The following is a 25954-nucleotide window of genomic DNA, read 5'->3' as shown; positions in this document are numbered from 1 at the left end:
CCGGTGTCGGGGGGAGCAGCCAATGGCAGGCGGTGTCGGGGACGAGCCTCCCTAGCGTCACCCGCAATGCTAGGGAGGCTCGTCCCTGTCACCGCCTGCTCCCCCCCGACCCGGATGTTATTCATCCGTGTGCGGAGATCAGGAGCGGCGCAGGGAGTGGGGTAAGTATAGTCAGTGCGAGGGGAATTTTTTTTGTATCGAATAACCCCTTTAAAGGGGTTGGCCCATTCAGACATGGGCGCCATATTCGCTAGGATATGCCCCCAATGTTAGATACCTTCAATAGAATATATGATACATTCAGTCATGCTAAGCTATGGAGTGTGGAAAAGGCCTCGCTCACGTGTCAGTAAATGACGTATCACGCGTGCTGTCCCTGGTCTCCACGGACCACTCACATAGCCATTGACTTTAATGTCTGTATCTCATGGATCCCTCACGCACATTATAGTCTCTGGGCTCCATGACAGCCATGCAACCAACACATCCCATCCGTGTTTGGTCCATGGGTTTCATGGACCACTGGTAGGAGATGCTCTGGAATCAGTTTTCAGCCTAGCAGTGTCCCTGGGATAGGGATGACACACGGGCTAAACACGGATCTATCACGGGTAAACCACTGACCATCCCGTCACGGATGTCATCATGGGAATGTGAAAGAGGCCATATTACTACGGGGGATGGGCTCAGCTATCTGGAGGCTGTACACACCTATGTGTCATCTCCAGGCTTCCTACACAGAGATAACGGAGGACAATAGACAGCTCTGACAGGGTGCTCTTACCCTTCCGGCCAGCTCCCTCTCCAGGGCACGGAAGTCATTATTCCAGACCAGTACATGCAGCGGATACTTGGCTTTCGGCTCCTCTTCGCCACTCATCCTATAGGACAGGCTGGGCCTCACTCTGTACGTCCCCGGCTCGGGCCGCTCTGGGAACAGCGGACTCTCCAATCCAACTTTTTAAACAGGGAAGTGCCAGGAGGCTCACAAGTGACAGCTGCGGGGGGACACAAAAACAGGGGCATCACTCTCCAGCCGGCGCAGGCGCACACCCAGCGGGATGCTGAGGAGCACACATACCAGTACGCCACACCCCACCGTCACTCGTCCCCTACCTCAGCCGGCACGCTAGCGCAGCAGCTGGAAGCCCCCGCTGGGAGGTGCCGCAGATGGTGCGATCCGTGGGATGGACGCGGCCATTGTCATAGTGCAGGGGAGGAGCCGTCGTGTTCGTGCAGATAACCCCATAGACCCCAATAGCCCCGTGCGTTAGGGTTAAGAACGAGGACCCGCTCTGCCTGCGACCTACCCTGACCTGCGCGGTATTTCTACGCGGTCCTACTGTCATTTCTGTGAGCCTCTACCCTGTAATGGCGCGGCCCCAGTAACACACGCAGTTGTCAGCACACCCCTCTCACACACACACACATTTGGTACTTTCTGTAAGCAGCGCGGCGCTAATGTAAAGCCCGCTGTTAAAACTGTCAAGCGCTATTACCTGGACAGCTTGGAAAAGGGAAGAAACATACGGAAGTTGCCGCAACCTCTTGCGTTCCACAATTTGCGTTTCAAGTCTCTCTGTCCCTACTCTGCTGTACGTGCGGACGCTGTTTGTAGGCGGAGCAACAGCAGGACATATTGCAGTTCTCACGCCGAGCGTCCATTCGCTGGCATTGCGTTCAGAGCACGCCCACGCCTCTTTGGGCCTTAGGTGATTGGCTGGAGCACTTGACGTGTGCGGGATTGCTAGGATGTGTGTAGCGGAGCTGTCACTTGTACGTCAGCGCCCAGTGCGGTTAGGAGGATGGTTGTGAAAACTGATGGCATAGGAAGTCGCAGGTGCTGGCTGCGGTTCTGAAAGTATCGCAACTGCCAGCCCTGTAGACATTCAGTCAGGGGTGTGGACCGGGGCACAAAGCACACAGCTATATATATAATATATGTAACATACCTTCTGAACGCCCAGAGAGGGACACTTGCATGAAAGCTCCATTGTCATGCATATTTATACACTGCCATATTTTTCTCTTATGAAATAGTGCAACAATGATCTGAATATAGAAGTTTCTAAAATTCAAATTGCATCAAATAATGACCTGATATACAAGGTGGGCTTTAATATACAGATAGGAACCAGGCAAACCCTTTCTGGGTCAATATAGCTCAAAAAGAGGGACACTCAGGAGGTCTGATCTAAAAAATTTACTATATGTTATGTTATGTGTGGCAGGGGTGTGAGGTCCTAGTATTTTCGTCTGTATGGCTGTATTTGTATTGCTGTTATCTGTTGCATTTGGTCTCCCTATAAGGGCTCATGCGCAGTTGCCTGGCCGTGCCAGTATTGTGTCCCACAAAGAGCAGGTGCACAGTATATGGGCACTGGCTGTGTGCACACTGTATCACAGATGCAGACCTTTCACGATGGTGCAGTGCGGAACTGAGCCACAGATCAGGAGCCCACGGAAACTATTGAAGGGGCAGCACGGTGCTGAGTGGTTAGCAGTGGTGCCATGCAGCGCTGGGGTCCCAGGTTCAAATCCGCACTTTTATAGCGCTACTATATTCCACAGCGCTTTACAGACATTAGCATCAAGCTGGTCCCAATGGGGCTCACAATCTAAGTTCCCTATCAGTATGTCTTTGGAGTGTGGGAGGAAACCAGAGAACTCGGAGGAAACCCACACAAACACAGGGAGAACATACAATCTCCAATCACAACATCTGCATGGAGTTTATGTTCTCCCCTTGTTTCCATGGGTTTCCTCCCACACTCCAAAGACATACTGATAGGGACCTTAGGTTATGAGCCCCATTGGGGACAGCCTGATGCTAATGTCTGTAAAGCGCTGTGGAATATGTCAGTGCTATATAAGGCTACTTTCACACTTCTGGCAGAGGAATCCGGCAGGCAGTTCCATCGCCAGATCCGGCAAAACGTATGCCAACTGATTGCATTTTAAGACTGATCAGGATCCTGATCCGTCTTACAAATGCATTGCAAGAATGGATCCGTCTGTCACACGGACAAACGGATCAGATTCTATATTTTTTTCACATTTTTACCGGTTCTGCGCATATCCGGCATTCAGGCAAGTCTTCTGTTTATTTGGCCGGAGATAAAACCGTAGCATGCTGCGGTTTTATCTTTTGCCTGATCAGTCAAAAAGACTGAACTGAAGACATCCTGAACGGATTGCTCTCCATTCAGAATGCATGGGGATAAAACTGATCAGTTCTTTTCCGGTGTAGAGCCCCTAGGACGGAACTCAATGCCGAAAAAGAAAAACGCAAGTGTGAAAGTACCCTTAGGGCTGTTTCACACGAGCGAGTCCATTGCGGGAATCACGCTCCGTGTGTGAGTGTCATCCTCCGCTCTGGACTTGCCGGAGCGCACGGCGTTATCATGATTTATAATGCTATGTGCTTCTGCTTGACCTTATTTCTACAGAATCATACTGACAGCTTTATGTCACTATGATTCTGTGGAAAAAAGGCCATGCAGAGATACATAGCATTATAAATCATGATAATGCCGTGCGCTCCGGCAAGTCCAGAGCGGAGGATGACACTCACACACGGAGCGTGATTCCCGCAATGGACTCGCTCGTGTGAAACAGCCCTAAGTGAGTGAAATAAATGAATACATAGTGCTTCCTTGGGTTTTCTGTCCGTAGCTCCACACCACAAAAAAGTAGTGCATGTACAAATTTTTTATGGTATGGACTGTAGGATGCAGATCTGCGTCCACAGACAGTGGGCAGTCAGTACCCATTCCGGAGCACGGGCCTGGCCGGTTTGTGTGCATGAGTCCTTAGTGAAATGTTTTTTCACTGTCTTCCTTGCCACTGTGCTTTGACCTTTTGCCTTCTTACTATTTTATACTGTTGCCATCTCTCCTGACCATTTCTTTCTTATTGCATTCTTAATATACTTGCCTGGGTTCCTCTCAATTCTATGTGATTTTGTGTTTCATATAATAAACGTTAATGCTTTCAATTGCAATTGGGTATTTGTGTGGTCATATTTATAGGCGTAATATACTAAATCTGGCCAAATTCCCCCTCCCTCTCCCCATACACAGGATTTGGTTAAGTGTGCATGTATTTTTAGGGGAAAGCTGCTGCCAGGCACCTCTAAAATTAAACATGCCCGATCTTTCTGTATCTGAACATCATAGACTACTGGAAAATGAGAAAAAAAAAACATCTAGAAAACCTAATGAGATTGAGCTGAGAGGGACATTGTATAAACTGCCAGTGGGGCTTGGTCAGTGATCACACATCCACGGTGGTGCCCCCTTTATTTTGGGTTCTGCAGCAGGGTTTATGAGGCAGGTCACAGTAAAACAGGGTGGCATCGCCCCTTGCTGTGATACAGGCTGCCCCTCTGACATGGCAATGGTCATACAGATGCTGGATGTCCTTCTGTGGGATGTCACCACAAGCTCTTCCATCTTGGACCCGTAGTTCAGCCAGAGAGATCCATCACCCCATCCAGGCCCAGACATTCTTCATGGGATAGAGATCTGGTGAAGGAGCTGGATACCCTGAAGAGCACTTTGTGTAGCGTGGGCCATGTGTGTGTGGGCGTTATCTTGTTAGAATACTACATTTAACTGAGTCAAAAAAGGCTGTAGGAGGACTGGTTCATAGCAAAGCCCCCCACAAATACCAGAGAGAAACGGCCATGGTCACTAATGGTATCCTGTACCATGGCACCTAGGGTTGGTCCTGTGTGTCCTCCACACTATGCATGATAACAGTAGGTGCTCTCCATCTCTGCTACCTGCTCTTCTGTGGCCAACAATGGGATATAATAGTGTCAGTGATGAAAGCAAGTTCTGCCTTAGTACTAACGATGGCCGCATCAGAGTTTGCAGGATGTGTGAATCCACCTTAAAGAGTCACTGTACTTTCACAAAATTTTATTTTATAGAGAATGATGTAACTAGCAATTTTGGAAATTACTGCCTGCATCCACCTGAAAAAAGCTGTAAAGTCATGGCCACTAGGGGTCTCACTTCCACCTAGTTTGCAGTCCACTGCCTGTTGTCAGGCAAGATCGGTCCCTGGTAAACAGACTGAGAAGACAGCTCACAGGAAGTGGGGAAGGGGGGGGGGGGGGTGTCAGATCCAGCTGAGATCCCGAGCATGGTAAAAGAACTGCTTCTACACTGCTTCTGAACATCACAGAAAAGTCCTGTGTGTCTGTAAGCGTGATTTGACCCTCATCTGTTCTGTGACTCTGGAGCTGAAAACAAACACAGTGGGAAATAAGGTAAAGGACGTCATAGAAGTGCAGTGCTGGCAGAACGGAGATGCCCCTTGCTTCTGCGTGCAGCTGAAGAGGGGAATAATTAGACTGAAAGAGACATTAGAGAAGTCCAAACATAACTGCTCTTTCACACTTATGATTGTACAAAGCAAAGCCATTATGCAAACATTTTTTGAAAACTCAGGTACGAATTAATGCAGCATTATTACTATAGCGCTCCCACTCCATTTATGTAATAAGCTCCTATGGGCAGCAGCCTTTTCCTTTTCTCATGTTTTAAATAATTGTCGTTTTACTGTGGTAAAGAAGAGAAAGGGCTGGCCACAGAAAGGAGTGGAAATTAACGGTGATGCCCTGATTGCACCAAGAGCCTAATTTGCATATTAGTATCATAACTCAGGAATGGTGCCTTGGTTCAACAAAAGAAACAGTGTTTTCATCCAGTGAACCCCAGCTATGTGTCTATCCATTGTTATATTCTGACCACCATACATTTTTTTATAGTTATGTCTGCTGAGCTGTGTGAGCTTTTGTGGGGTGATCTGTAGTTTTTATTGATACCATTTTGCAGCGTGCATGACTTTTTGATGAATTTTTATTAAATGTTTTTGAGGTGGTGAAGTGATGAAAAAATGCCAAATCGGCCATTTAGATTTTTTTTCTGTTCGCCATGTTGAAATAATATTTATATTTTTGATGCCTTTTTTGTCCTATTTATTATGTAATGTACATTATCGCGGCTGAGCCCATGTATGTTTCCATTTAGAAACAGGTGTTTATAGGGTAGTGTGGCGGACATACACTCACCTAAAGAATTATTAGGAACACCTGTTCTATTTCTCAATAATGCGATTATCTAGTCAACCAATCACATGGCAGTTGCTCCAATGCATGTAGGGTAGTGCTCCTGGTCAAGACAATCTCCTGAACTCCAAACTAAATGTCAGAATGGGAAAGAAAGGTGGGCTACAACAGCAGAAGACCCCACCGGGTACCACTCATCTCCACTACATATAGGAAAAAGAGGCTACAATTTGCATGAGCTCACCAAAATTGGACTGTTAAAGACAGGAAAAATGTTGCCTGGTCTGATGAGTCTTGATTTCTGTTGAGACATTCAAATGGTAGAGTCTGAATTTGGCGTAAACAGAATGAGAACATGTATCCATCATGCCTTGTTACCACTGTGCAGGCTGGTGGTGGTGGTGTAATGGTGTGGGGGATGTTTTCTGGGCACACTTTAGGCCCCTTAATGCCAATTGGCCATCGTTTAAATGCCATGGGCTACCTGAGCATTGTTTCTGACCATGTCCATCCCTTCATGACCACCATGTACCCATCCTCTGATGGCTTCTTCCAGCAGGATAATGCACCATGTCACAAAGCTCAAATCATTTCAAATTGGTTTCTTGACCATGACAATGAGTTCACTGTACTAAAATGGCCCCACAGTCACCAGATCTCAACCCAATAGAGCATCTTTGGGATGTGGTGGAACGGGAGCTTCGTGCCCTGGATGTGCATCCCTCAAATCTCCATCAACTGCAAGATGCTATCCTATCAATATGGGCCAACATTTCTAAAGAATGCTATCAGCACCTTGGTGAATCAATGCCACGTAGAATTAAGGCAGTTCTGGAGGCAAAAGGGGGTCCAACACCGTATTAGTATGGTGTTCCTAATAATTCTTTAGGTGAGTGTATATTCAGTCCACACACATTGTTTTCATGGGGAGTGGTGAGTAATGCGCTTCAAGTGCTGCCTGTACGTACCCTCCTTGGTCTTCTCTGGGCCCGCGCTGCGCTGTCCTAACTGCGTACAGCGTGAAGACGTAGTGCACGCAGACAGGTCACAACACAGTACAGGCTGGAAAAGACCAGGAAGCATGACTGTATGCGAAAACAATGGACCTGCAGAGTAGCGGTGAAGCAGGAGAGGTAAGTTTATTTATTTTAGCTCTAATGGGAGTCTGATCTGAGATCTGATATGCGGGTCCGATCTGAGGTTTGATATGAGGATCAGATCTGAGGTTTGATATGGGGGTCTGATCTGAGATTTGATATGAGGGTCAGAACTGAGGTTTGATATGGGGGGGGGGTCTGATCTGAGGATCTGATAGAGAGGTCTGATCTGAGGATCTTATATGGGATTCTGATCTGAAGATCCGATATGGGGATCTAATTTGAGGCCTGATGTGGGAATATTTTTTTTCTTATTTTCCTCCTATATATTTCTTAAAATCTTTTTTTTTTTTTTTTTACTTTTTTAATTCACTCCTAGATCGCCTCTTGTAATCTGTATTGGATATCTGTGCGTTATAGAATACAGGATTCAGTATATTCCATTGCAGTGCTGCCATCTGCAGGCCAGCATTGAAATATACTAGTAATCAGCCTGGAAGCCTTGTACAAGCTCAGGCCTATTACTAGTATGGATTGCCTTTCTCCATCTCATCCAGGGGAAGGCGGCCTGGAAGTGTGTGGCTTCCTGTTTTCTCTCAGATGCAGTGGTCACATTTGACCATGGTATCTGAGGGGTTAAATGTTAGCGATGAGCATTATTGCCGATCACAGTCATTAGCTCTGAGCCTCTGCTGCTTTGAAACTGCAGAAACCCGCCAGTTATGGCGACTGTTGCGCTCTCGAGTGGGCGCCATCTTTAAAGAATGGCGGAGGTCCGAAGGGGTTAAATAACTGCAAAGCTACTTTTCCCTCTTTCTTTGTTGGCAGCACAATACCAATTCAGACTTAAGCTGATCGACTATCATATCTATCAATCTAGTAGCTAGGGATACAGTACAGTACAGCACACTTGTAGCAAAGAGTTTGTCTCACATTTCTTAAAGGGGTTATCTAAGCGGCGCAAGGAGCCAGGTAAGTAGAATCAGTGTGAGGGGCCCGGGCATATGGGGGGGGGGGGGGGGGGGGGGGAGGGTCAGAACCCTAGTGATCAGCTAATAATCCTCTATCCTGTGGGTAAGGGATAACTTAAAAACTTGGGGCAGGGCCTAGGGGGTGGGCGGGGCTGACTGATTCATGCGCATAACAAAACACAAGGTGCATATTCAAATATATAACACTATATAACGACTATATAAACTGACTATGGTCTTTGCTGCACTGTACCGTATTTTTCGCCCTAGATGCATCTAAGTTTTAGAGGAGAACAATAATAAAAAAAAAAATTTCATTACACCTCAGGTAAGACCACCAATTCAGACCCTCAATGTTAATCAGACCTCAGATCAGACCCCCAATGGCTCAGATCAACCCCCAAACCTTTAGCCATCTATCAGCCTCCCATGCCAGCCATAAGCCCCCCATGTCAGCCATGAGCCCCTTATGTCAGCCATAAGCCCCCCATGTCAGCCATAAGCCCCCCATGTCAGCTATAAGCCTCCCATCAGCCATAAGCCCCCCATGTCAGCTATAAGCCCCCCATGTCAGCCATAAGCCCCCTGTCAGCCCCCAGCCCCCCATGTCAGCCATCAGCCCCTCATGTCAGCCATCAGCCCCCATTGCAAATAAAATAAACCACTTACCTCTCCTGCTTCTGGTCACCATCGTGATCCTCTTCATTCTGCTGTCGGCTGGCTGTGTATAGCGGCGCACAGTGTGAGGTCACAGAGCGAACTCACGCTGTGCGCAGCCCTGCACAGCCAATAGCCGAGCCGTGGACCAGAAAACGGTGAGTACAGATCCTTCACCGCTTCCTGGTCCTTCTGTACTAATGAAGCGCTTCATTAGTACAGCGTTAAAGACTGCCCTGATCGCCGCGGCCTGGCAAACCATCTTCCAGGACCCGGTCCTGGGCTGCGGTCCGGCGGTTGGGGACCGCTGCCATAGACTATAATGGGGTTAGTTCGGTGTCCGCTCAAAAATCACATTCTGAGCGGACACCGAACAGACCCCATTATAGTCTACGGGGTCTTCAGGCTCTGTTATGCTCAGTTATCTGCAGAATCCGTCCTTTCCGTTCTCCTGCTCCTCGACGGAGCCTGGGAACGGAAAGGAGAAACGGTGATGTGAAAGGAGCCTTATCTGAACAGGGGCTTCCTGACTATCCCCCGAAACATAATGTCAGGGGAAAGAAGATCGAGTTTGTTGAATTTGAACAGATGACGAACAAGCGTTTGGTCGGCAGCTGTTGAAATTGCGCGGGCACCAAAAAGGATGCCATTTAAAGGGGTTGTGTCAGCCTCAGGCCATATGGACATTACAGAGGGGTTCCCCGGGGGAAACCTATGAGACAGGATGGAGAATTGTGTTGTGAGAGCAGTTCCTTTTCCGGATGGACCCCAGCTGTCCTTGTATTACATGGAGGGCCATTCAGATGATATGAGAAGTAAGGGCCCCATAGCAAGGACCAAACCAGGCTCCCCACACAGGACAGAAGGGTTTCTGCCTAAACCCTTTTCAATGACCCTTGGGCCATTTTTCCATTGCCTCATTTGCTAAAGGTTGCTCCTTCAGAGCAGTGTTTCCCAACCAGTGTGCCTCCAGCTGTTGCAAAACTACAACTCCACAGCCTTTGGCTGTGTGGGCATGCTGGGAGTTGTAGTTTTGCAACAGCTGGAGGCACACTGGTTGGGAAACACTGCTTTAGAGGGTAGAGTCCTGACCAAGTTTTTACCCCCAGTAGAAGAGGAGATAATCCCAACTAAGACTGGGCCCCATAGCAGTCGTATGGTCTGCCGCTATGGTAGTTACTAGGGATGAGCAAATCGACTTCGGATGAAGCGTACCACTTGGAACCAAACCCTAATTCGGGGAATAGTTTTTTTACAGTACAAATTAATTTATGAAGTTATTACGCAAAGTCTCGCGACACTTATCAAAGTAATAACTTCGGCTCATCGGAGCCAATACATTCTAATACTGTACGGAGCTCCTGCTGACAGACTACATTTGGCTTTTCAGCTGCTTGTAAGGGAGCCCTAGGCACAGCTGCCACCTCAGTGACACCCCAGATACCACTTTTCCACAGCCATTGTGGCTATACAGGAACTCATGTGTCCCTGTGTGAGTGGGGATGTGGAGCGGATGTGTGTGAGGTGACACGCTGCAGAGAGGACACTCTCATCCCGCCGTCACTCGCTATATTTACACCGGCGACACATTCCTGTGGGGGAAGGGCGCGCGCCCCCGCAGCCAGTCCTTCAGTACGCGCATCAAGTGGAAGGGGGCGTGGCGGAGACGTGTGGGCGGCTCCAGGCAGTCAGTCTGCGGGTCCGGGCTGTGTAGCGCCGCTTAGTAGAGCTCAGCCCTACGCCCGGCTTTGTGTCCCGGGACCGCAGCGTCGGTGCGAGCATCTCCGCCTCATTCATTGCACCGCTCCTCAGAGCCGAAACGCGGGCCCGGGCCCCCGGCTCTGTGCATTATGTCAAAGCGGCTGAAGAGCCTGGAGGTCTGCGCGGACTGCAGCGTGCAGGGTAAGCGGGCGGCTGTCACCGGGTGGTGGGGGGCGCTGGGGTCAGCGCGGTGGGCATCTGTGGAGGATGTGGGGGCCGGGTGACGTGCTGGAGGATATCCCAGGCTGGTGGGGGTGGAGATGGGGACATATTTGGAGATGATGTATTTCTGGGATGTGGTCAGGAGGCTGGTGTGTGTTCTGTGGTGGCTCCCTGTCCTGTGGCACTACATGTGGGCACACTTGCCAGGAACCCCCCACTTTGCAGTGACCTGTTGTGGGCCAGGCAGTGCCATGTTTACATGTCAGCCCTGGCACAGGATGCTGCCCCACTAACGCTGAGGTGTACCCTGAATTTGACCCTCATCATGCCCCCATCTTCCAGTTTCTGACTTGGCACAGCGTCCACCATAGTGTTGACCTCCGTGGTATATTACATACAGTTAGGCGGTTACTTGTGTTTGTCCTGGTCTGTTCTGAAACTTTTTCTTTTATATTGTTAGCTGTATCCCGTGTTACTGGGCACATGCCCTTTAGCTGCCCGTAAACATCATTGGCACAGAGTGGCAGCAGAGTGCCGCAACTCCTTCCTTGTGGGGATCCCGTCACCAAACGCAGCTCCTGACCTCTGTGACCCGTAAGGGGAACCTGATTTCTGCCGCCCTGGGATCAGGATGTGGTAGGAGGGCAGAAGCTGAGCCTGGTGATAGGGTGATGTGTTCGGGGTGGGATTTCTGAGTAAATCCTTTCAGGACTCCTAGGAGAGACCTTGAGAGTCCTGCTGACTGCGTGATGATTGACAGCTGACCCTGTATCAGTGTGTGTACAGAAATCTGCCAATCACTGTGTGCGGGTAATCCACACTCTTAAAGGAGTTGTCCCAGTTATAGAAAAACTTGGGCAACCCCTGTAAATCGCCTGAAATAATAATGAATGGATACTCTGCTTTTTTTTTTTTTTTTTTTTTTTTTTTTTTTCTCCCTGTTTCTGCAAGCTCTGTGCTCTTGTCCTCCCGCTGCTGATGTCATCTTGGCTGCGGCAGTGACATTCCATCCACAGGTCACCACTGCAGCCAATCACTGGCCTTACCTGAGCACGGGATGTATCTGCTGAGGCCGGTGACTGGCTGCAGCAGTGACCGTTGCGCACAGAAAAACAAAACAGTGGTGAGGCCGGAGCTCAGTACAAGGAAATGGGTGCGTATTCATTTGTTGTTTTGGGCAGTTTACAGGGGTTGGTTGAGTTTTTAGATAACTTGGACACCCCCTTAACGCTAGGTTCAGACCTGAGCGTTCTGAAACGAGCGCTCTGTATGCGCGATTGTACGGGCGTTTACAATCGCGCATACAGAGACTGGCGTTCACACATTGTCGCGCGTTCCCGAATTTCTATGTGCGGGAACGCGCGACAAACGCCCAAAAAAAAGCTCAAGCACTTGTTTGAGCGTCGGGCGTTTTACAGCGCGATCGTACGCGCTGTAAAACGCTCAGGTGAGAACCATTCCCATAGGGAATCATTGGTTCTTGCCTGTTGTGCGTTTTACAGCGCGTAGGAACGCGCTGTAAAACGCTCAAGTGTGAACCCAGCGTTAAGGTCCTTTTACACGGACTGAGGCTGATTATCAGGGATGAGTACTTGTATAAATGCTTGTTCCTGATAATCGGCCTGTCTAAAAGGTGATTGTGTCTTTCGGCCGCCACCAATAATCATTGTTTCTGTGCTGTGAAAACAGTGATCAACTGCCCAGGAACAAGGACTTTCTATGGGGACAAGCGATCACTCTAGTAGTCACTTGTCCCTGTACAGTGGAGGTGATTGCTGCATATAAATACAGCTCTCATCCCCTCTGACAATTAGTCAGTTATCAGGAACATTTAATTTGTTCCTGGTAAGTGCCTGATATATATTGGCCCGTGTACAGGGACCCTTACTCAGCTTCTCCCCTCAGGACCCACATATCACTAGAATCTGGGCCCGTGTTCCCCTATTTAAACAGAGCACCAGACACGCATGCATGTCCTCCTTTCCATTTAGCCCTATGTCCATCCGGAGATAGCTGAGCTCGGGTTCCTTTTCTAGGGGCCCCAGCGGTCAGACACATCATGGAAGAACCCCTTTAAAGAGCTAGGTCTGCAGTGAACTAATATTCCACATTGACCTAAATGTAATCTATTTGCTCATGAGGGACCTAATGCCATGAGTCCTGGTAGACCTAGTCCATGCATAACCATAATAATGGCACCACAACCATACATGGTTGGGTGGTAGTTTTACTATCCTAGACCTAGTCCAGATTTGTCACAAGTAGTATCACAAGATGATGTGTTGCTGAAAAGCACAGTTCACCACTGCCTTGGGCCATCAGTCATGTGGTAGGCACCAGAAGTCCCACACCATCTGATTTCCTGCAATGGTCATGTTTCGATGTAGAAAGAAATCACCAGCAGATAAGAAGAACCTGTGAGCTGTTCTGGTCAGCTTCTTCTGGTCCAGCTCAGGGACAAGTCGATAGGACTACAACGCCTATAGGGTTGTCAACTGGATTCTTCAGACTTTAAAAAAACAACAAATCTACATAGTTGTGCAGGGTTAGGCCTCGTGCAGACAGCTGTGATATGTGCACATACACTCCTCAACTCTGAATCTGCACCATACTCAGAATTATGGAAATCACAGGATCGATAGACATGTTAATGATAAACAAATGGAAACAAAATATTAAAAACCTCTTGCTTTATTTAGAGATGATGTATTTCTGGCATGTGGTCAGGAGGCTGGTGTGTGTTCTGCGGTGGCTCCCTGTCCTGTGGCTCAGGGCTGGTGACACTAGATTTGGGCACACTTGCCAGGAAGCCTCCACTTTGCAGTGACCTGTTGTGTTGTTGCCCAGGCAGTGGCATGTTTACATGTCATCCCTGGCACAGGCTGCTGCCCTGTGTGCTGCTACACATGTGAATCACTGCCCCACTAACGTGCTGAGGTGTACCCTGAATTTAACTCTCATAATGCCCCCAACTTCCAGTTTCTGACTCTGCACAGTGTCCACCATAGAATTGGTCTCCGTGCTATATTACAACAGAGGTCGCAATAATGCCTGTGTACAAGCGTCATTGACGCCTGTTCAGGCCATTTTAGTCCCTGGAAAAAGTCTAAGGCGTACCATTACGTCTTTTCCCTTACGTTCAGCACTGTGGACGGCACAGGCAGTGCAGCGATGCTGCCTGTGCGTGCAGTAACCAATAGCAAAGCACCTTACAGCTCGGAGCTTTGCTATTGGTTAGTTTGAGCAGGTGCCGGAGCAATACAGACCTGTGCAGCAGGGGAAGCTGGCGGGAGATGAAAGGAGGAGGGGCCGGCTCCCGAGGATGGCTGTACCAACGAGAGCAGGGCACGCTGCTCAAGGAACACAGCATACATGTCCGAGACATCAAAAAGACTATGGGCCAGATTTATCATTAGCTCAGGTCAGAATAATGGAGTAAAAAAGTCCCCCCAAAAAGTCCCAAACGCTAAAACTGCGCACAAATTTGCGACTTTTTTTCTGCTCTGCACTATGCTCGCCTGTTTTCTGAAAGTGGGCGTGTTTTCTTATGTAAATGAATCTCTAGACAGATTTACTATTGGGACTATTTAAAAAGTTGCAAAAAAGTTGCAATTTCACTCCAGTGAGGACCATGCTTATCTTATGAGACTTTTTAATAGAACATGCGACTTTTTCGTAAAGATGTGCAACTTTTGTAAAGCTGCTTACTGACGGATAAACTGCTGCCGTCAAACCACATTTATTACAGTCTTAAAGGGCCAATCGTAAATCGGACTTGGCTAAAACTGACTTTAGCCATATGTTAAAGTGGAGTGAGCTGTCAGTCATGATAAATCTGGCCCTATGACTATGTCCGGACATCAAGATGGAGGCACAGAACAAGGTGACAGCAGCAGCCTGTGATGTGTGTAATGTATGTGGTGCAGTTTGTGATGTATGTAGTGCAGTGTGTGATCATCACACCCTGCACTCCATACAGCTCACACTGATGTATGTGGTGAATGCAGGCAGGCAGGCTATTATAGCCAACTGATAACGTACAGGGAAGATCCAGTATATTGGACTGTACTTTATCCCTTAGCTATAATTCCCTGCTGTTATTTAGATTAGTAATGGTCCCCCACATAAATACCCACCTCTTAGACCACGTTCACACCACCACTATATATTTCTGTTGTTCTGCTCTGTTAGATGAGCAGAACAATGAATATAATGGAAGTGCTGGATCGGGCATGTAAGGCTGGGTTTTTGTCATAAGGTCAACATACACAAAAACCGTATATGTTAACAGACGCCTCAGACAGATGCCATACAAAATTTTTTTATAAGCTAGCATATACCTTTTTTTTTTTTTTTTTTTTTTTTTTTTAGCAGCAATGGACTTCTATAGTGACAGATGCCACAGTATGGCGGTATATAAAAATATACCTTTTTTTTTGTGTGTATATTAAATGTATGATAAAAACTTGAGGTGAACCCAGCCTAGCTTACAGGGAAGAGGCTGAACAGACACCCCCCCCCCCGCCCCCCGACTATGACGGACGTGTGAATGGAGCCTTAGGCTACTTTCACACTAGCATTTTATCTGTCATAGGGTCTCAATACCAGAAAAAGAACGCTTTCCATTTTGTCCCCATTTATTGTCAATGGGGACAAAACGGAACTGAACAGAATGGAATGCTCCAAAATGCATTCCGTTCCGTTCTCATACCGGAGAGCAAACTGCAGCGGTTTGCTTTCCGTCCTAGAATGCGGAGCACAATGGATCAGTCATGACCTACAATGCAAGTCAATGGGGCCGGATCTGTTTTCTCTGACACCATCTTACACAATATAAAACGGATCCGTCCCCCATTGACTTTCAATGGAGATCATGACAGATCCATCTTGGGTATGTTAAAGATAATGCAACCAAATCTGTTCATTTATCAGAAAACTGAAGCGTTTTTGCTGTACCCTGCCCAGCAAAAACGCTAGTGTGAAAGTAGCCTTAGGCTACTTTCACATTGGCGTTTTGGTTTCCGTTTGTGAGATCCGTTCAGAGCTCTCACAAGCGGTCCTAAATGGATCAGTTTTGCCCTTCAATGCATTCTGAATGGAAAAGGATCCGCTCAGAATGCCTCAGTTTGCCTCCGTTCCGTCTCCATTCCGCTTTGGAGGCGGACACCAAAACGCTGTGTCCGTCTGATGAAACTGAGCCAAACGGATCCGTCCTGGCACACAATGTAAGTCAATGGGGACGGATCCGTTTTCACTGACACAATCTGGCACAAATAGAAAACAGATCCGTCCTCCATTGACTTTTAATGGTGTTCAAGACGGATCAGTCTTGGCTAGGTTACAGATAATACAAATGGATCCATCTGTGCAGATCCATGACGCATCCGCACCAAATGCGAGTGTGAAAGGAGGCATATTTGCCCTTCAGGACCCTAGGAAACCTGGATGGCAACTGCTTTGGATCTTCAATGAAGAAGAATAACAATAAAATGTATTTTTATAGCGCCACCATATTCTGCAGCGCTTTACAAGTTCATAGGGTTCATATACAAAACAAAAATAACTGGATAATATCCAACTAAAACACTAGGAGTCAGGACCCTGCTCGCAAGAGCTTACAATCTATGAGGAATTGGGGGTGACACATAAGGTAGTTGATTGGGATAAGTAGGGTTTGAGCCATTATTGAACTGACAGGAGTGGTGCCGGCCGATCTGCTTCAGGACTACTAGAGGATCGAGTTTAGGCCAGAGGAGTTGGTGGGGGAGAGGTTTAGTCGGGGAATAGTCAGTTTAGGTAGCTTGATAAGCCTGCCTGAAAAGATGTGTTTTTAAGGCACGTTTGAAGGTGGAGAAGTTGTGGCTTGACCTAGTATTCCGGGGCAGAGTATTCCAGAGAGTAGGTGCAGCTCGAGAAAAGTCTTGAAGACGGCAGTGAGAGGTACGAATTATGGAGGTTATTAATCTTAGGTCGCTAACAGAACGGAGAGCAGAGTAGGGTGGTAGATGAAGGCCACAGAGCTATAGGAAATGGCTTTGGTTTAGCAGTTTCACATGTTTGTTTATTTACTGGAGATGTTTTCAGTTTTATTTTTTTAAGTAATATAGAGCTTTAGTTACATTGTTGCAAGGGGGAAATGCAGGTAAAAACTGTCTGCACAAGGCTGGCAAGATCACACCATTGAGGAGGGTGGCGTAAACCCTCGTATAATGTGTCTTCTGTAGTGCGATTAGTTTTTCCAGGTTACACGCATATTGAGATAGAAGTGCTGTGTAACAGTTGGAGGTTTACCCTGTAGCGTTGTACTCAACCCCCTGCCGAGAAAGGATACAAGTCACCGTCTGCTTGGCCTGCACCAGAAATCTTGGTGACATCTCTACATCCTGTCTTCCTGTTGCAGCTGCTTTTCTTCATGTTTTCACAGCAAGTGCCACAAATGTTTTTTTTTATTTTTATTCAGAAGGCGCAAATCATTCTGTCGGGGCAGAGTAAGTGGCGCTTCTCAATATAACATCATTTTCAGTTGCTTATGTGCTCAGATAAGTGGCACATACGGCCCATTGTTGGTCAAGACAGGAAGAAGATTGCAGAAGTCTTTACACATGAAGTTCTGCTGTTCACATTTCAATCTCTGTTGCTTCATAAGCTCAGATGTACTGATTAAAGATTTTTTTTTTTTTAATTTGGCCAATTAGGCCCCATGCACACGGCCGTGTTTCACAGCCGTGTGCGGGCCGTGGAACCGCGGCCTGGATCCCTCCTGAGAGCAGGAGCGCACGGCGTCACTGGTTGCTATGACGCCGTGCGCTCCCTGCTGCCGCCGCAATACAGTAATACACTGGTATGATCTATACCAGTGTATTACTGTACTGTGCCGGCAGCAGGGAGCGCATGGTGTCATAGCAACCAGTGACGCCGTGCGCTCCTGCTCTCAGGAGGGATCCAGGCCGCGGTTCCACGGCCCGCACACGGCTGTGAAACACGGCCGTGTGCATGGGGCCTAAATAGCAGCCCCCCCCCCCCCCAAAAAAAAATTAATTATTGAATGATCATTTGTACTGAATTGTCTGAGATTGGCCTCATGCACACGACCGTTGTGTGTTTTGCGGTCCACAAATTGCGGATCCGCAAAACACGGATGGCGTGTTGACAGCCATTGATATAAGTTAACTGCCTATTCTTGTCCGCAAAAGAATAGGACAGGTTATATATATTTTTTTTTTTGCGGACCACGGAATGGAGCAACAGATGCAGACAGCAAACGGAGTGCTGTCCGCATCTTTTGCGACCCCATTGAAGTGAATGGGTCCGCATCCAAGCCGCAAAAACTGCGGCTCGGATGCAGACCAAAACAGTCGTGTGCATGAGGCCTTTGTGATCTAAAACCAGGTATGCATCAAAAACGCAGAGCAGGATCAAATCTTTCCATTATACGTTATCTCTGTGTTGGCTGAGGCCTCACTTGGGGTTTGTTCTATTTTTTTAATTTTTTTTAATTTATTTTTTGGCGGTTCAGACGAATCACGGACCCATTCAAGTTGAATGTGGCTGCCGCGACGGATCCAGAGCCAAAGATGGTGCCCGCGAATTGGGGACCGCAAATTGCGTCCCCTAATGCCTGGAATGGCCGAACAATGACCTCATGAATGAGCCCCAAAGGTGCACGCAACGCTTTTTGTCTGGCAGAAAGCCGGCACTCGTGCTGGAAACTGTCCAATCCCATTATAGTCAATAGGGTCAGGCTGTGAATGGTAGAATCCTGCTGGGCCGGATACAGTGAACGCCGGCATTCTGATCCGGTACGGAAGTGTGAACCCACACTTAGGCCCCTTGCAGACGAGTGTGAGCGGATTAGGTCCAGATGCGTTGCGAATGCCTTCAGTGAAAAATGTGCGACTTCGCAAGCAAGGGCATTCAGTTTTGTATGCGATCGCGTTCAGTTTTTTGCAATGCGATTTAATGTGTTTTGCATGCGCATGATAAAAAACTGAAGGTATACAAACAACATCTCTTAGCAACCATCCGTGAAAAACGCATCGCATCCGCACTTGCTTGTGGATGCAATGCGATTTTCACGCAGCCCCATTCACTTCTTTTGGGGCCAGCGTTGCGTGAAAATCGCAGAATATAGAACATCCTGCGATTTTTTTTTTTTTTTTTTTTTTTTTTTTTTCTTTTTTTTTTTTTTTTTTCCATGCAACGCACAAATGAAACGTGAAAACCAACGCACATGTACACAGAAAATGAATGGGTCCGGATTCCGTGCGGGCGCAATGCGTTCCCGCGCGGAATACTCGCTCGTGTGATAGAGGCTTTAGACTCCAGTCTAGTTTGGAACAGGCAATACAGTACAAATAGGTATTTAATGACGAGCATTAACATTTTTTATTTTTTGCTGCTCTTGATGTACAGGTGATGGCTGCTGGACTGGAGCATTGACACATTTCATGTAGACGTTGCATATTTTTTATGTGCGGCAATTGACCTGCCATGCAGAGTTTATAATCCACAGCATGTCAATTGTTGTGGGATTCCTGACCAAACATTTAGTGGTTTTTGCTATATACTTTAGTGGGGTTAACGCACATGCAGTTTTGGTGCGGATTTCATGCTAGTGCGCATTGTGCAGGTAGCCTTTGTGTCTGTGAAATATTAGTGTTTGCCACTATAAATTGTATCTTACCCATCCTTGGATGCTGCTTCTTTTTTGCAGGTAGACCTGGTTAAAGTTATTGTTATATTCTTCTGTAAAGTTCTTGTTCAGTCATCAAACAAGTTTACATTGTCTACTTTTTATTGTATACAGTTTAGTGTTTCCCGTGGCCATAAAATATATATTTTTTTTTTACTGTAGTTGTGTGAAAAAAGTGTTGCATATTTTCCTTTGGTTGGGTCTGGTCACTCTTTTTCTCATCACCCCATGCACAGTTTATCCTCTATTATTACGTATTCCGCAACGTGTGCCTAAGGGAGCATGCAGCATTTTTTATCTAGCAGAAACCTGGCGCTTATGCTGGAACGTGTCTGGATCCCATTATAGTCAATAGGGTCAACTGGGCCGGATCCAGTAAAGTCCAGCATTCTGTTCTGTGCTGGAACAGCCTGCCAGATCAGTCAAATGGCATTGGTCGGTAAGAAAAAAATGAAAGGGGTTATCCAGGACTTTAAAGGGAACCTATCACCGGGATTTTGTGTATAGAGCTGAGGACATGGGTTGCTAGATGGCCGCTAGCACATCCGCAATACCCAGTCCCCATAGCTCGGTGTGCTTTTATTGTGTAAAAAAAAAAACGATTTGATACATATGCTAATTAACCTGAGATGAGTCCTGTCCCTGACTCATCTCAGGTTAATTTGCATATGTATCAAATATTTATATATATTTTTTTTACACAATTAAGCACACAGAGCTATGGGGACTGGGTATTGCGGATGTGCTAGCGGCCATCTAGCAACCCATGTCCTCAGCTCTATACACAAAATCCCAGTGACAGGTTCCCTTTAACATTCCTGGGGAATCTCAATATTAGATGTAAGGGGGGGGGGGGGGGGGGGTTCACTCGCTATGATCCGTTCATGGCCAGTAGTAAGGATAGGCCGAGGACAATCCTTAGAAGTTCAGAAATCTGTTTGCCACGTTGGGGAACGACCTCCACCGTGCAGCTGACACATGCGCTAAGCCACACTCATCAGTGGCCACGTGAGTTTTTCCACAAAACCATGCAGCTATTGGTTGTGTGGGTGGGTGTGGCCAGCCACATAAAGGGGTTGCACCATTATTGTATAAGCTCCTTATACAAGAATATGATGTTCTCTTGATGCATATCTTGATTTGATATTCTCTTTGATAAGAATTTTAGGGAATTGGTCACATAGGAATGCCTTTTTAAAGAGGTAAAAAGAAAAGGCAAAAAAAAAAAAATCCCTCTCTGGTGCTCTCCAGGTCCCTGCTCAGCGCAACTCTCAGCCAGATTTGTAGAATGTCATTTTATTAATCACAGCCTGAAGAATGTGGTCTTGGTGGAAGGGAACTATACGTAGATCTGATATATATTTATTGCTGCTGTGATTTTATGTTCTATGTGGACATTACTCCCGAACATAATCCCTGTCCCAAGGAAGCAGAAGAGAGAGCTGATCTGTACGAGTGGCTGCCATTCTGGCGGACTTCAGCTGTCCCTAGATTACACTGCCCGCTAGTACTGCATTTCCCTGCAGCCTGACTAGCTGCAACTGGGGTAACTGGGAGTGGGACCCAGGACAATCAACTGGGCCCCAATTTTGAAAGGGGTTATATCATGAAAATGATTGATCATCTATCAACAGGATAAGGGATAAAGAATAAATCGGGGGGAGTCAAACTGCTGGGATCCCCCACGATCCTGAGAACAGAGTGTTCCTGATCCAGAGACAGCTATCTCTGTATACACAGTCATAGAGGGAAGGCTATCGATCACTGATAGGACCGTCTGCTTGACTTCAAAGCCCAGAATGAACAAGATTGTAAATGGCTAAGGCTACATTGCCGACATTTGACGCGTGACTTTTCTGCAACATTTTTTATAATGATAGTCAATGGTTTCTCACTGTGACATGACAGTCGCAAAAAATCCATCGGAGTTGGATTTTTTTAAATTTGTTTTGCGACTGGCATGTCACAGTATGAAACCATTGGCTGAACTTGATGGACTTTGTCATTTTTTTTTCAACCGTATCAACTATGCAACTATGTCATTACAAAAAATGTCTAGCGACATGAATGTTGCAATGTGGTTGTATCCTTTTTGTTGCATGACTTATTGTCGCTGTGTAGCCCCAGCCTAAACTACAAGTTTTAGTGAATGCTCAGCTCCTCCTGCCCTATAACATGGTACCTGTAGCTTATATTGCATTTTCGTGGTGGCAGGTTTTGTTTATCCCCTTCATGACCCCCGCCGTCCATGTATGGCAGAAGTCTGCACTTTAAAGATGGCACGTGCAGCGGAATCCATAGACAATGGGTTTCTGCCACTTCAAACAGCAGAGACCCGCGGCGATGTATGCGATCAGCCAATCTGCAACTTTTCTCTGCTCACGCCAGGTCGGAAAAAAAGTGGGCAGGGAAGCGGCCTGTTTCATTTTTTTTTTTTTTTTTTTTTAAGCCTGTTTTAGGTGTAGAACATGGTCTAAATATAAGGCAGCAAGGAAGCGGTCTTGCATTTAGAACTGGCGCTGGGTACGCCAAAGTTATGGAGAGCCCTGCACCTCAACATAACTGCGGCAGATCCACCACCAGTGCAGGGCTTTATTAAGGCCGGCATCTAAAACGCCAGTCTTAATAAATGTGCCCCATAGTCTAGGAGTTGACAGGCAAAGACTTTATATAACTGGCAGATGGAAACCGTAGACAAGAGTATGTTTTTGAGAAATGTCTCTTGGCACACTTAGTGCATCATATGGGTACATATCTACAACTGATGTGCCGTATCAGCTAAAAGTCAGCAGATCTTAGAACTGTTTCTAAGATGGAAATCTGAGTACGAAATGAGGGCTGTTGGTTTGTGAGGAAATCTAGTGGCCTAAGTTTGGATAAAACTTTGAGGTTCATCCTTGATCAGCTTTATTAATAGAGAAGAACAAAGATCACATAAACATTCCATCTCGCAGCTGCTGTGAATGGAGGGGTAGCCGCTCGTGCACTGCTGTCTCCTTTCACTTATATGGCAGTTATGAAGATAACTGATGAAGCATGCTTGGTTTGTTTCGCAACTGCCATCAAAGTGATTGGAGACCCATGAATGTGCTTTTACCTCTCCATTCACAGCAGCTGTGAGGCAGGGGTTGGGGAACTTTATTCTCAAGGTGGGAACCGCTCAGATGTGGTCATCAGTACCAAGACAAAACTTGCTTCCATCACTAACACTATTGTTTGCCCTTGATCACCACAGACAGGAGCACTGGAGAGCGCCTACAGCCATCTTGCATAGTGCAGAGACACACAGGACCAACACCAGGTTTCAGGGTGTGAGGCATCATTAGATGTTATGTCCATTCTCATCTGGTATTTGTGATGGGAACATTGACCAGCCTTCAGTATGTCCAGGACATCGTAGAACCAGTTCTGCTGCCTTTTTTGACTCGGGCGACGTGGTGTTCCAACAAGATAATGACAGCGCACACCCTGCCTGTGCTACACAATGTTTTCTTCAGGGTACCATCGGGTCCCCTGGCCAGCTTGATTGCCAGACCACTCCCCTATTGAGAATATCTGGGACTGGATGGGGTGACGGATCTCCCATGCACAGTGGACAACAATGACCTGAACTATGGGTCCTAGATGAAAGAGCTTGGAATGACATGCCAAAGGAGGATATCCAGTATCTGTATGACCGTTACCATGTCAGAGTGGCAGCCCGTATCACAGCAAGGGGAGCTGCCACCCAGTATTACTGTGACTTTGTTTATATACCCTGCTGAAGAACCCAAAATAAAGGGTGAACCCCCTTGGCTGAATTATGGGTCCAAGATGGAAGAGCTTGTGGTGACATCCCACAGGAGGACATCCAGTATCTGTATGACCATTTCCATGTCAGAGGGGCAGCCTGTATCACTGCAAGGAGAGATGCCACCTAGTATTAATGTGACCCTGCTCATATACCCTGCTGAAGAATCCAAAATAAAGGGGGCACCACCGTGGTTGTTAGTCAAAACGAAATAACTGAAGTGTGAACTTGTCCTCAATATTACATAGGTTTATGCAATGTTAAAGCAATTCTCTGTCTCGCTGGGACCCTGGTACAGGAATGCACAGTGACACACTCTGGGGGAGATTTATCAAACTGGGGTAAAGTAGAACTGGTTTAGTTGCCCATAGCAACCAATCTGTTTCTACCTTTCATTTCTCAGAGCTCCTTTGGAAAATGAAAGGTAGAATCTGATTGGTAGCTATGGGCAACTAAACCAGTTCTACTTTAGACCAGTTTGATAAATCTCCCTCTCTGTCTATTAACTGAGAAATAATGCTTTTTGCGCCATTGTTAACTAGCAGTCATTCCCGCAGTTTGTTCAGAACCGGCACTCAGCTGTTTGTGCACTTAAAAGTAAAGAGCGTTTTCATTGGTTGGGACCTCCTGGATAGTGCTACGGCTCCGCTCTCCTTCTGCTCGGCATTCACTCTCATTCATAGGGATCCACACAACACTGATTTTAAATGCATGTAGAGGTGATCTTGGGTCCTGTAGAGGAGAGTGTGTTCTCCTTTCAGTTTGTATAGAATGTGACACTCTGACAGTCATGCCTCCACAATAGTGAAACGTGGCAGCTGTAACGTGTCTACTTTATGGAAATAGCAGCAAAAATACAAGATCAGGAGCCTTACATGGGAAGAAAATAGCCTTCGGTAAGAGAACAGGCACTCTCATTTTGTTTTTCTTGGGCATCTTTTCATCTTCGTTGTGGAAGGACGGTGATGTGACTCATCCATTGTCCTTGTCAACATTGTTGTTGTCCTTGGACAGTCCAAAGCAATGACGTTTGTTGTGTGTTATACCCCGTGGGCTTTGTATCCTTCTGTGCAGTTTTTTTGGCGCTCAGCCATTCTGCCTGAATCCACTTGATGAAGTCCTCCTCTTGTGCAAGGCAGTTGATTCAGAAGGGAAACCACTGTCCCTTCCGTCTTCCCATAGTCCTTTTATGTAACAGCACCAGCTGATCATAAATACCAGGGTATATGTGGCAGCGACACTACTGGAATAACCAGTACATGGTTTATAGAGTGGCTAGACTTGTGATCCGCCCCAACCGTGACAGATTGCAATGCACCAAAATCTGATTTCTGTAGACACGTTAGATCTTTATTATACATTTATTACAAATCTTTATTCTTCTAAGGCTAGTTTCACACTAGTGCTAAACTGTTCCACAGCACCGCCAGGCCCCATTGACTATTATGAGACTAGGAAAGGGGCCTGTTTCCAGCATTAGTGTTGAGGTTCGGCCGGGCAAGCAGCATTTTATTTTATTTTTTTTCCTGCCAAATCCTGCCACTAATGCCAGAAACTGGCCAGATCCCCGTCCGGTCCTATTATAGTCAATGGGCTCCGATGGGGAAAGGTAGTATCCGTCTGTGCCAGATACGATGATCTCCGGCAGGCTGCCGGAACAGTTTAACGCTAGTGTGAAAGAAGCTTAAAGGGATTGTCCGGGGATACATAATTTCTAACAGGTGCTGTCAGCTTGCCTCCCGTACTGAAAGGATCATACTTGGCTGCTCCACTCTACTCTGGTTCTCTGTGCGGGCTCCCTCGTCTCCATCTTCTGTTCCTAGGTTTGTTTTCCTCCCTGACATGGGACTAGACGCCTGATCCTCTTCAGTCAACCGCTGACATGTCTCTTGAGGACAATATCACCGCTAAACCCAGCGGTTGGCTGAAGAGGGTCAGGTGACCATGCCAGAAAACAAACCCCGGACCAGAAGATGGAGATGCGGGAGCCAGAGTGGAGGACCAGAGAGGCAAGTATGGTCCTTTCAGTATGGGAAGCAGGCTGCAGGCAGCTGGTGAAAATGATCTATTCCTGGATAACCCCTTTAAGTATAACCAGTGTATTGCTGTGAAGTCCACTGTGAGCTTTGCTCTGTGCAGTCCCCTGAATCTCCACCTTTTTATTAGTTTTATTTAATGTTTTTCTCATGTTACCCTTTTTTGTTCTTTGCAGTGTCCCTGAATGCATCAACTTCCTCTGTTCTTCACATCTTGCTACATAATCTCAATGGTTAGGGGAAACACGTGCAAGTGTACAGTTACTAGTAAAGGTTCACGAAACTGGTTCTTGATTTCCTGCGTTAAGGGCTCATGCACACAACTGTAAATTTCAGCCATGTGCTAGCCTATTTTTATTTATTTTTTTGGGCTAGCCAACTCGCCCATACCTTTATGGCCATAGGAGCAGGTTCTATTCCTGTCTGTATTAGCCCGTTCTATTGATGGGAGTGAGAAAAATGTCCATATTTTGTGGATCTGTATTTTTGCACACTGAAATACAGACACAGCCATGTGCATGAGCACAAAAGGGAATGTGTGGCTTTATTTTTTCTTTATTTTTTTGTCTTAAAACCTCCAGCATTTTTGTTGAGGTTTAAAAAAAATAAATAAAAAAATAACTGGATGAAGAGCAGCTCTGGAGACCAAATTTTATGTTTTGGGTGGAGGAGTTGCTTAAAATTAAAAAACAAAAACCCTCCCATTTTC

At 46.7% G+C, this 25954-nt stretch overlaps 2 protein-coding genes across 13 annotated transcripts in view; one reads left to right on the top strand and one right to left on the bottom strand.

Moving 5' to 3' along the window:
- The window catches only part of ANKRD13A (ankyrin repeat domain 13A), a 63837-nt gene extending 62091 nt beyond the window's left edge, over positions 1 to 1746 (bottom strand). The window contains exons 1-2 of one of the 4 annotated variants that reach the window (XM_044275375.1): positions 1500 to 1746; positions 785 to 998 (exon numbers count right to left, since the gene is read on the bottom strand). In XM_044275375.1, coding sequence (XP_044131310.1) covers positions 785 to 880 — 96 coding nt within the window. In that variant the 5' untranslated portion in view covers positions 881 to 998; positions 1500 to 1746. Of the gene's footprint in view, positions 1 to 784; positions 999 to 1081; positions 1342 to 1499 lie in introns of those variants that run through there. The other 3 variants (XM_044275371.1, XM_044275372.1, XM_044275374.1) reach the window with 3 other exon arrangements.
- Positions 1747 to 10445: 8699 nt separating this feature from the next.
- GIT2 (GIT ArfGAP 2) overlaps positions 10446 to 25954 on the top strand; it is a 131999-nt gene continuing 116490 nt past the window's right edge. For all 9 annotated transcript variants that reach the window (XM_044275370.1, XM_044275362.1, XM_044275368.1 and 6 more), the window contains exon 1: positions 10446 to 10706. In XM_044275370.1, coding sequence (XP_044131305.1) covers positions 10655 to 10706 — 52 coding nt within the window. In that variant the 5' untranslated portion in view covers positions 10446 to 10654. The remainder of the gene's footprint in view (positions 10707 to 25954) is intronic.

Source organism: Bufo gargarizans, chromosome 1 (genome assembly GCF_014858855.1).
Source record: "Bufo gargarizans isolate SCDJY-AF-19 chromosome 1, ASM1485885v1, whole genome shotgun sequence".
Taxonomy (NCBI): domain Eukaryota; kingdom Metazoa; phylum Chordata; class Amphibia; order Anura; family Bufonidae; genus Bufo; species Bufo gargarizans.
Note: the sequence above shows the minus strand (reverse complement) of the source record. Positions and strands in the feature narration are given on the sequence as shown.